Source organism: Cupressus sempervirens, chromosome 7, assembly GCF_028749045.1.
Source record: "Cupressus sempervirens isolate cs-2001-9-10 chromosome 7, ASM2874904v1, whole genome shotgun sequence".
In the NCBI taxonomy this organism is placed as follows: Eukaryota; Viridiplantae; Streptophyta; class Pinopsida; order Cupressales; family Cupressaceae; genus Cupressus; species Cupressus sempervirens.
In genome coordinates, this window is record NC_143124.1 from 8,125,975 (window position 1) to 8,137,928 (window position 11,954).

Below are 11,954 nucleotides of genomic sequence, written 5' to 3' on the forward strand. Positions count from 1 at the left end.
ATAACCCACTTCAATCAGGCACTTATCTTGCAGCGTTTGAAGGGCATACTCAGCGCTCCAACCAGACGCATTCTAGATTGTTATAGCATTACTTTTCAAACGAGGTAATTGTCTTTTATTGAACAGGCAAGCTATATCTATAAATATCTGTTTCTCCTCTCTGTTCAGACCATCAAAACTAATTCTGAGCCTCTGCATTATATCTTTGGGCTGGATTTTCTTCACTTTTTGCAATACCAGCTCCCAATATTTCACATCCCTATGATAAACGTGTGCACCCAGAACTATGATTGAGAGTGGAAGACCTCCGCAAAAGTCCACGAAGCTTTCAACCAGTTTCTCATATGCAGCGGGTGTATCACCTCCATGGAAAACATGGCTACAGAAGAGCTCCTTAGCATGATCTGTATCCATTTTCTTCATCTTATAATGGATATCTGCATCCCTTAACACACTCTGGTCGCGGGTTGTAATGATTATCAGCCTGCCAGAGCCCAGCATACCTTCAGCTATTAGAAATAGTCTATTTGATTTTCCTATGCAATCAACATGCAACCAATCATAAAAATGGAAGGAATTAAGTGGGAAAATGAATTAATCTCAATTGTAGATTCATACCTAACCCTAGGCCACTAACGTCTTTTTAAGGAAGATGAAGCCCCATAATTCAATATATGTGTGTGTATGTAAAGAAGTGATGCAAGCGAAGAATTAAAGGAAGTGAAAGGGGTGAATTGATCAGAAAGCATTCTAGGTGACTTAGAAGTGTGAAAGAATTGTACAATTAGTTTGCAGAATAGAGAAGAAGTGATAAATCACTTTTATAACAGATCAAGAGGATCAAGATGGACAGAACTATGATCTCAAATTAGCAAGGCAAAGTTGTAAGTTATCAAATCAAACATTCTACTGTTACTTTCTAACAACTATATCAGCAAGGTGAAATCCTTTGGGCTAAGGTTGATTTAATAGTCATTGTAAAATTCTTTAATAGGGTGACATTCCAAGTGAGTGTTTTAAAGTCCTCTAACCAGGCACACTTCTAATAGGGTGTTAAAATAATTTAACAAGGAAGGATCTAATAATCCTTTGTAAGCTTTTAACAGGGCAGACCTTTCACAGGGCATATCATGAAAATGGTCAGACTATGTAACCTTAACAGGTGACACTTTATTGCTACAGTAGTGGAAAATTGTGGGTGTCATCCCCATCCCAATTTTACCTTCTCATTTGGAGGGTTTTTGGGTAATCATATCTGGTGTCAAGTGTTTATGTGGATGTATTTACTTTACATGTTATTTCAATATGTTAATGCATGCATTGTTTAAATTAAAAGTTTTATTGTTTAAAGATTAATACTTCTGATTCACTCCCCTCTCAGAAGGGTATGTTTCCCATTTGTAATTCCAACAAGCCCAAACATTATGCCCCTCTATCAGAGTTTGCATCTTGAACTTCCAATTAACATAATTGGTACCATCTAACTTATTTTATTTAGCTAGATAAGTATCTAAAAGATAGGCCATAAAAAAAACAAGAGAAAACTAACAATACCAAAAAAAATCTTAGACTTCAGAGTATTGTCATAATGAGTACTCTTCCCAAAAACACTAATTAGATCAACACAGTGGCTAATATTTGCAGCAGCTCCTTTTAGAAACATATTGCATCTTTAGCACTCCAATGAATTTTTAAGACACCATAAAATAAATCTCAGACTTGGCTTTGATACCATATTAAAATAGAGAAATTATACAGTTGTAAACATATTAGAAAGAAAAGAGAAGGAAGAAACTTGCAACTTAATTTTATTGAACAATAGAATCCTATTTATATAGTTGAATGAACAACCTACATACCTAAAATATTGCAAAGGAGATTGACACCACAACAAGAGTAATGGACAAGTGGACTATTCTAGATAACTAACTAGATCTAAGAGAAATATCTATAGTTTGTCATTTGCTCAAGCTAGAACTATATGACACAACTACAATTAAACTAATGTCTTGATGCCAACAACTAAAACTTAGGTTTTCACATGTGCAGCTAGTTAAATTCATTATTCTAACAGTTGTATCTATTGAGTTATGTAGTTTGTGTACATGCCTTTGGAATGGCACACAATCTTATGTAAATTATTTCACCAAGCATGTAACATATTTCTATGATCATGAAGGAGATCAAGGAGGTGATTACGCCTATAATCTAGTATCAATAATCCCTATACAATATAATGAACCAATCAAAAAATAGAAAAGCTTAAGTGACAAAAAAGATGAAGGACAACCATTGATTACGATCTAGAATATTCTTAAGATGGCTATATAAGCATGGATTCAAGATTAAATATGCAACTTGTCAGTTGAAGGAATGCATGCATATGAAGTTGAAGGAGAATCAATGAGTAGCAAGTTTTGAAGAACCAAAGGCAACTGAGCAGTGAAGTGAGAACATATTATAGAATAGATATATTGAGGTAATCATATATTGGAAAGAGAAGATCAGTTATATTAAAAATTAGTGTAGGCCAAAGGATCATGGTACTATTATATTCTAATCAATGTATTAGGTGAATCTCTTAACAGAGTGTTCTTACAGATCTATTGTAAATCTCATCATAAAGTACTCACTTAATTGTGAAGTTAAATCTTTGTGTAATAGTAAACTTGACAATCTTATGTGCTTTTAGCATAACAGAGCCCTCATGGGGTAGAACATCAGACATGATCAAATTGTAACCCTAATAGACACTTTATTACTGTAGTAATGAAGACTTTGTGGGTGTCATCCCCACCATAGTTTTACCTTCATCATGGAATTTTTCTATGAGACCAAGTCTTGTGTCATATGTTTATTACTTTCTTATGTGTTTTGTTCATGTTAGTAGATTTTATATTTGTTATTACATGATTGATTACATACAAGGTTAAGCTTGATGAGTTGTAAGGCAAATTATGGTTAATGTGTGAAGTGGTAAAAGTTTTTGAGAGATTCTAATTCACCCCAACCCTTAGCATCTCACTTTCCCATTAGACTTCCAACATAAAATATGGTTTTCACTATATTATTTTACTATTTCCATTTTTTCCTTTCGTTTTTTAAATAATCACTTTAAGATTAATGTGATTATTGAAGTACCTCCTTTAAATCAAAATAAATTAAATATAATTTTTAATAAAAAAAAAAACTAAAGTTACATTTCTAACATCTATTCTTATGCAACCTTGTTAAAAATAAAGACAAAACATTTCAAAAGCTATATAAAATTAAATTTAAAATATATAATAAATTTAATTATATATTTATACATAATATAATATATTTTTAAAATAAATATAAAAATAATTTTCTAATTTTTTAAATTAATAAACAATCTTAAATTATTTTAAAAATTTCAAAGAGTTCTACGGGATAAATTTAATTATTATGTAACTTGTTATTATAAGGATGTTCTTTAACATATGTATTTGGTAGTGTACATATAATCTTTTTCCCAAATAAAAGTGAAATAGTTTTTCACCTCTATATTTTCTCATAATAAGAATGATTGAAATAAACTTTTATTGTCAATTAAAAAAATTGTACAAGAATTAAACCTAAGATTACCAAATAAAATTAATATAATATTACCTTGAATAATCATTTGATAAATACTTTATAATGCAAAATTATTATTTTTAAATTATTTTAAAAAATCTTATAGAAACTCAGACACAAAACTATTTATACGATTATAATCTTTAAAATTTAAAAATACCTACGACCAATTTTAAAGATTTCATGCCTTACAAACAAAGAAATAAATGCTATACTCAGAAATATTGGAAATCCTTCACTGCGATAAGACAAAGATGGACTCTAGAGTTGACCATACTTCTCAATACTTTTGCCTCTTCTTCTGCTTTACCACATCACTTGCCACTAAATTTGGTAGGGTACTTTTTTCCTTTTATTTAGGTAAAGATGGCAGAACCACTAAATAATATCTAATAAGATGCTAGTTCTAGAAATTCTATAGGGAAAGAACTAATAAGAAAACCCTATTTCATTGTTCATATACAATAGATACAAATAATTACAAAGATCAAATATCAGATCAGACCATGTCAGGCTACAAAATTTGGTACCGTTCTTTGTGGGTACAGTCGATCAGCAATTCTCTGTAATACAGTTAAAGCTTTCCCTTCTTCTCCAGTTTTCAGTGTGACCTTAAATCCCTTCTTTACTGTCCCGTCCTCTAGGCTACGTTCAATATCATGTTGGTTGAATACAACTGTGATTAAGCTATACAAATCCACACCACCCTCTGAACCAAAATATCGTAGCAAAGCGTATATAGTGATTGCACTCGATGAGCTGCTCATCTTCACATCCTTCCAGGGCGACAACTTACTGACTTTGTGGGCGCCAACTACCTCAGTAAACATATTTGCATTCAATTTGGATGATACTTCATCCATTTCCTCCTGTTCCAAAACAATGCGCATGATTGTCTTTGCCGGAAGCTTCTGAAACATTTAAAATATTAGCGTAAAAAGAGCGAATAATAAAACATTATTCTGAAAATATTAAAGATAAAACACATGTTTAAAAGACTGAATAAACTTGTTTTCCACTCAAAAACAAATTGATTGCGACGAGGAAAAGTAGTACTACCTTCAATCCACATATGTAATTCCGTACCCACGATGCACATCCTCCATCAGGAATTCCAATCTCCAGACTTGTCAATCCGGGTAACTCTTCTTCGCATTCTACGCTCTGCAGCCCACGACATTTTGTAATACTGATTTCCTGCAGACGATGTAGATGAGCAAGGTGCACCCATTTCAACCCATCACAGTTGTCCAGTCTCAAGCTTTGAAGCCCTATTAGAGTAGATAAATCTAATATTGCTTCCAACAACCCACACTTCATTAGCATCAACTTTTGAAGCCCTATTAGAGTAGATAAATCTGATATTGCTTCCAACCGAGGACAGTCATACACAACAAGAGTGCTCAGAGTCTCTAGCTTCTTTAACTCCATTTCTTGTAGATTGCGAAGCTCACTAACTTCCAGTATTCGAAGTCTGGGGCACATCTCTCTACTAATTACCAATTTGGATATATTTTGAAGAGTGACAAGTTGTATGGTTTCAAGGTTATCCATGATGCGGCTGCTTGTAGAAGTATATGGATTGTTTGAATCTCTACCTTTGCTCAGATCAAAATTCCCAAGGTTATCCATGATGCGGCTGCGTCTAAACAAAAATGCATAGCCCAGATCATACTCCCCTCCGAAGAAGATCCTATCGCTTTGCTGCAATTCTAATGATCTAAGATTACTAAGTTGTTTAATTGATTGCGCCAAGAACGTTGCGTCTGTCTGATGTAGTGAATCAATAATCTTCAACTCCTCCAGATGACTGAACATTCCTATCAAATCTGGAAGCTTTTGCAAAGAGGGAGAGTCATAAATCGTCAACTTTCTCAACTCGAAGCTGGCCTGACATTGACGGTTGCATTAACAAATGAATTGCTTCTCAGTAGTTAACGATCTTCTTTAAACAAATATTATGAATGGAGACTTACTTAATTCCATGAAAAGTTAGCGAAATACCTGGGGATTGATCTGCAACTGTTGCTGAAAAGTGCTCCACAATTCTTCCACACAGTGAATGATTAAAATGTACAATTTATGTAGAGGAATCCACGAAGGAATGGTAATCGGTAGGTCGTCGCCCGAACTATGAACTTCAAGCCACACTAGGCCAGTCTCACCTACAAAATAAGTAATGAACCTTCCGACAGTCCAATCCTTGAACCAATCGAAACACCTGCCCTTTGCTTCTGCCAGTAATTGCTTTAATCGTTTTGCTTCCTACAGATAAGTTAAGGGTTAAGTGTTATTGGCGAGAAAAACTTTTCAAAAACGCATAAATTAAAAGATTTTGACAAAAGCTTTCTATAGTTCTTTTTTTTTTTAAATGTAAAGAAGAAACACACCATAGATCGCAGGAGTTCTGAGTGCCATAGCCGAGGAGGGCCCAACTCATCTGCCATCTGTCTTCCCAGATCGCGAAGGTGATCGTGCATTTCAAATCGGTTGTTAACCACTTCAATCAGGCACTTATCTTGCAGCGTTTGAAGGGCATGCTCAGCGCTCCAATCAGACGCATTCCAGATTATTATAGCATTACTTATCAAATCAGTTTTATATGTTTCATTGAAAAGGCAAGCTATATCTATAAATATCTGTTTCTCCTCTCTGTCCAGACCATCAAAACTAATTCTGAGCCTCTGCATTATATCTTTGTGCGGGATTTTCTTCCCTTTTTCCAATACCTGCTCCCAATATTTCTCATCCCTACTATAAACATCTGCGCCCAGAACTTTCAAGGAAAGGGGCAAACCTCCACAGTATTCCTCAAACTTTTCAACTAATTTCTCGAACGCAGGCGGTGGATTTCTGCACCCACTAAGACGGAAAGCATAGCTGCAGAAGAGCTCCTTAGCATGACCCTTCTCCATCCTCTTCATCTGATAAAGGACATCTGCACCCCTTAACACACTCTGGTCACGGGTTGTAATGATTATCAGCCTGCCAGAGCCCAGCATACCTTCAGGTATTAGAGCGTTCATCTGATCCTCATGGTCAATATCATCTAAGACTATAAGGAAATTCAAACGCCTTGACCGTCCCAGATGATCCTTCAGCTTTCCAATTCCATGGTCTACACTCCTCACCTCTTGATCATCATCGAAAAGATCTTTTAAGAGCTGCATTTGTAAGCAGTGCAATTCACGTCTGGCATGTGATTCTCTCACATCAGAGAGAAAACATGAAGCGTTGTAGCGTGAACGCTTCCTATTAAACAATTCCTTTACCAGGGTAGACTTACCAGAGCCCCCAAGCCCGAAGATTCCCACCATCCCCGCTGTCTTTGAACAACATTTCTCAAAATCCTGGACGAGCTCGTCAAGTGCAACTGGATATTTGGCAACAGGCAAGGGTGTATTCCTCCTCTTTTCTTCAATTACTTGTACCACACGAGATACAATCTTTTCACACAAATTGCTGAAACCCAAAATCCAGAATGTCATTAGAAATGAAATCTATTAAGCTAAAAATGAATGTCATGTAGTGGAGGAAAACTTGAAGTAAAACATGAAGAATCATAGTCAATACAAGGCGTATGATTGTTATCTTACTCTTTATGATGGCTGAATTCGTAACCGGATCTATCTGAAGCGGATGCGAGGGCCCCTTTCCATTCATCCAACTTATCAAGATTTCTGCCTTTCTGTTGATACCCAGAAAACGCCGCAGCATACTGTGACTCGTTGTTGATGTGGCGCAGCTCCCAGGGCTGGACATTGAAGAAGACGGGAATAAAGACGGCATCGGTTTGTTGTAACATAAGAACAAGTTCATTTAAACACCAAGAGGACTCTGCATATCCTTTGGAAAATATGGCAATCTGCACACGAGATGAAAGTATGCCATTTTTAATAGCAAAAGAAATAGAGTCTCCCCCTTCAATTTCTTCACGATCTAGAAAGGCTTTGCATTCTCTTGCCTTGAGAAGGTCATAGAGTTCTTTGGCAAGGGTTTCTTTGACGTCAGGACCTCTATGACTGATGAAAACATCATACAACTTAGCAGACCCAATCGATCTTGCCGGAGGAGCTGAGGAGGTGGAAGCCATGAGTGCAGGACGAGAATTGCAGAGGAATGTGGATATCAATGGCAGAATGTGTGAAACTCTCTCCAAACTTCCAAAGCAGAGTGGGCTAATTTGATACAATTATTGGAGGAAACGAAGAAAAAACGAAGGGATGAAAGAGTGTAAGAGACAGTGATGTCTGCCACTAGACAAAAAGATAAGAGGAATCAGTCCAAAAAATCTCACGCGCTGGGGACCACCAACGACACAGAGATCGGAAGGAACACAGTATGCCTCTGACTGACACAGTTTATTAGGAAAATCAAAGTAAATAACGAAGAAAGACACAAGAACGAGTAAAAGTAGTGCACATGAAAAAGATATTGAATAGGAATAAGGCGTGGTCAATGAAATGAAATGACCAATCAATGAAGCGACGAAGAAACAGCGAATATAGAGGAAGGAAACAAGAAAGTACCGAGAACAAAGTGGGAACCAGCTATAGAAAATAGAAAATATATGGAAAGGTCGGCGATATGGAAAGATTGTGTCTACCACTAATAAAAATGTCGGTGGAATGGTATTACACTGGTGGGGACCGCCAATGAGGGTGGTCATGTGGGAAGATGCCAATGTCTATGGGCAACGGCTAAAGGGTAAACTATTTTGTTTACCCCAGTCGCTAGCTCTAGCCTGTACCCTGCCCTCCCGTCAGTGAAACGTCTGACTGAGTCTGAGCCTGATCTCCCCATCTGCGACCTTGCACGTGATCTGATCTGCCGATCTCACGTCACCGTCCGTGTCTAAGCATCACACCAGTGAAAGACAATAACGACGTCCTATCCCCCAATTTGGATGCTAATTGGTGAAATGAACTCCCATATTTAGGCGTTTTTGGTCAAAGTGAAAAAAAAAATTTGTGATGGAAAGTATAGTAGCTTTTTAAAATTATAGACTAAGGATAAATTAAGTGAACTTTTTAATTTTATTTTCCTATTTTAAGGGAGGGAATTGTTAGTGTGAGATTTTAAGCTAATTAAGAAAATATGTCAAAGTACTAAAGAGGGTAGGGGAGTGGGCATAAAATATTATATTAGCCTATTTGTTTATAACTAAAAAATAAAGAGACTAGTACTACTATGTTTTACAATTAGTGATAACATAATTTGGTTGTTAAGTTATAGCATATTTTTATTTTTACTGTGAATTGTTCTTAAGCTATTGATGGCTTAGTCGAAGAATTGTATTTAGTATGGTTATTCATTCTCGTACATTAGCGTACATTCATTTATTTGTGTTATTCATTCTCCACTTGACTCACAAAAATTATTTCTCCATAGTTTGGTGCCACTTATTATATATTTTATTAGAATAACAACAATTGTCTTATTGAAATGGCTATCGCTAGATCATGATTAGTTTGAAGATTAGTTTGTTCGCATGCAAATTTGTTTTTTAAACTGATAGAATTGAATTGAAACCTTTATTTTAGCTTGTATATTGTATAAAACATTGCAATGTAATTGTGAATTTTTAAATTAATCTTATAAACGTTAGATTAATTTTTAAATTTTGTACTAGTTTTAAATTGACTTAATATATATTTTTTCAAACTTTTATATTAAATTTGAGATCATTTAACTATACTCAATTTTATAATTATAAAGCATTAAAGATCAATCATATTTACTAAAGAGACATTTTGAATATTTAGATTGGATTACATTAAAATACATATTTTTACATACAATTTTATAATATTTTTATAATTAATTCTTACAACCAAATTTCTAGAGCTTTATCTAAATGAACTTTGTAAAGTAGAAAAAGAAGAAGACAATTTATCAAATAAGGTGTGATTAATCTTATTCTTATAAACTTATTCTAAGTTATAACTTATTCTTAGTATTAATCTTATTCTTAGTTATAAACTTAAATAATATTATATTTAAGAATTAGATTTAAGTTTATTTTTTATATTATATTAAATATAAATTTTATAATATATTTAAAATAAATCTAAGAATTAGATTAAGGCTCAAGTTTTATATTATATTATATTTAAATGTAAAATATATTATATTCACTTTGGTACTGCAACATAACATAAACCTATAGGTAATAAAGTTTTGTTAACTTAATAAATCAAAGGCTGTATTTCAAAGTTACTATACATGAATTTTTTTGACTTCAAGTTATCCCTTCCCCATTTAGACTTTTGTTCAAAAAAGATTAATACTTGCTAAATAGGCTATGATTCCAACTATACAAATTTATGAAATAACATGACCTAATGTTTTAATTTCTAGCATTTAACACTTCTCCAATGTAGTCTTCAACCCTTATAAGTGAATGTATAGTTGATTTGAAGTTATCATGTCTCTATTTAGACCTTTGTTGCAAAGAAAACATTAATAGCTAAGTATACTATGATTCAAACTACACAACTTTATGAAATAAAAAGAGAATTTTTTTGAATTACTAAGATTGAACCTTAAATATTCTACTAACCTAGAATAGTCCATCTAGTAAAAAAATTAAATATAATTACTTTTGAAGCGTTCTTTTGATTGTTATCCCACTAACCTATAAGATAAATACCTTGACTTGAGAACTTACAACTATGTATTTATAGATAGTCCTAGTTAACTAGAAAAGCATTTACAAGACATTTAAATTTTTAAATGAAGATATCAAGTAAATGCATTTGAAAACTTAGAAATTAAACCACTTCAACATTGTTGCATAACATCACTTGTTTCTTGACTCCATGTAATATTAGGTTGGTAACGAAAAATGCAAGTTCATTAACCTCTAATAGAGAATTTATAAGTAAAATAGTCATTCAAACTACAAAAGAAAATTATAGTAAAACATAAAAGAAGATGGAAAAATTATATTCTCTTTTCCCAAATAAGTTAAGGTCAAGAACATCCATAAATGTAATAAAAATTATTGTTATATGTTATATATAAAGTACCTATATAAATGATGAATCTATTGTGAATTATCAAGCTACTCCATCCAAAATGTCATTGTCAAAATGAGAAGTAATTAAACTTACACATTGAATAAGTCTCTTCCTGCCCCCACACTCAACATTGTAGTATTAAATGTATTCTAAACTATCAAAACATTGGAAAATCTAGTAAAACATATTGAATATTTGTAATAGTGTTGATGATAACTCCCCATGCTAATTTCATTAAAACTTGCATATAAACATATACTTTGGTTGTTAAAAATAGATGCATGAAAATATATATGCATGAAAATCGTAAGAAAAAATATTTAACAATGATTTTACCTTCACTAGTTTGCATTGCTTACATTGTTCCTGGCAGCTGATTAAGATCGATACAAAATGGTAGCCCATGTTGTCCACTATTTTTTCACCATCTTAACTTGCAATGACATGTATAATTAATTAGTCAACACAAATTAATCCTTTATTTAGAAGTATAATATGTAGTTAATATATTAGTAATATTGAAATTCTTAATTACCTAAAATCCTTTGTTCAAATGCTTGAGTGAGGATAACACCAATAGTTGATGATGGTTGAGTTTCACAAATTGTACATGCTAATTATTTGATTAAGTATAGAAAGGATGTTAGAATCAACAAAGAATGACAATATTATAATTAATGAATTAACATATTTAATCATTAAATATTACCATCTATAGTTTGCATTTCATCTATTGTTGATTGGTTCAAATCAATAGAGAAGGGCAGTCGACACTAGCATGTATTCTCTACATCTTTCAAAGCTACAATCAAATAATTTTACACATAAATAAGAGGAAGAATTATTATTATGAAAATTACTAGAACAAATTAAAATAAATGTACTAACCATGTTCCATGATAGTAGTTGTTTCTTCTTGTATGGCTATGCTTGAATGATGTAAGACCTTCTTTTTCTTTTTCTTTCTATGAGATATGGAATGGAATTGAAACTCTTCCTGCCCTACAACTCTTTCATTTGATTCTTGATGAATGTCACTATGTCTTTGGAGAACAATATGTTTTTTATGTAGTTTGGTTGGACTAAACCATGGTGGTATTCGTCCCATGGGCATGTTCTCAGCACCAAGGAGTGTTGTAAACTTTGAAAGGGAAGACATAGATGCATGAAAATCTTTTTTAAATCTCTCAAAACATTTAGTAAATATGAGTTTTACATCTTCTCCAGGTGGTAGATTTTGGAATAATAAATTCATATAATTCAAAGCATTTTGATACACATCATTGGAAGGACTTGACGAATTCGAACCATCTATACAAAAATAACAATTAA

General features: G+C 33.2%; 1 protein-coding gene across 1 annotated transcript; it reads right to left on the reverse strand.

Annotated features, from left to right (window-relative positions):
* Positions 1 to 4,030: 4,030 nt before the first annotated feature.
* Positions 4,031 to 7,835, reverse strand: LOC149545146 (protein VARIATION IN COMPOUND TRIGGERED ROOT growth response-like). Its single transcript, XM_089790535.1, has 5 exons — positions 7,197 to 7,835; positions 5,991 to 7,062; positions 5,605 to 5,865; positions 4,660 to 5,490; positions 4,031 to 4,511 (listed from the first exon to the last, which is right to left on the reverse strand). The coding sequence occupies exons 1-5, from the start codon at positions 7,691 to 7,693 to the stop codon at positions 4,110 to 4,112; spliced, it is 3,063 nt and encodes a 1,020-aa protein (XP_089646661.1). The 5' UTR covers positions 7,694 to 7,835; the 3' UTR covers positions 4,031 to 4,109.
* Positions 7,836 to 11,954: the final 4,119 nt, after the last annotated feature.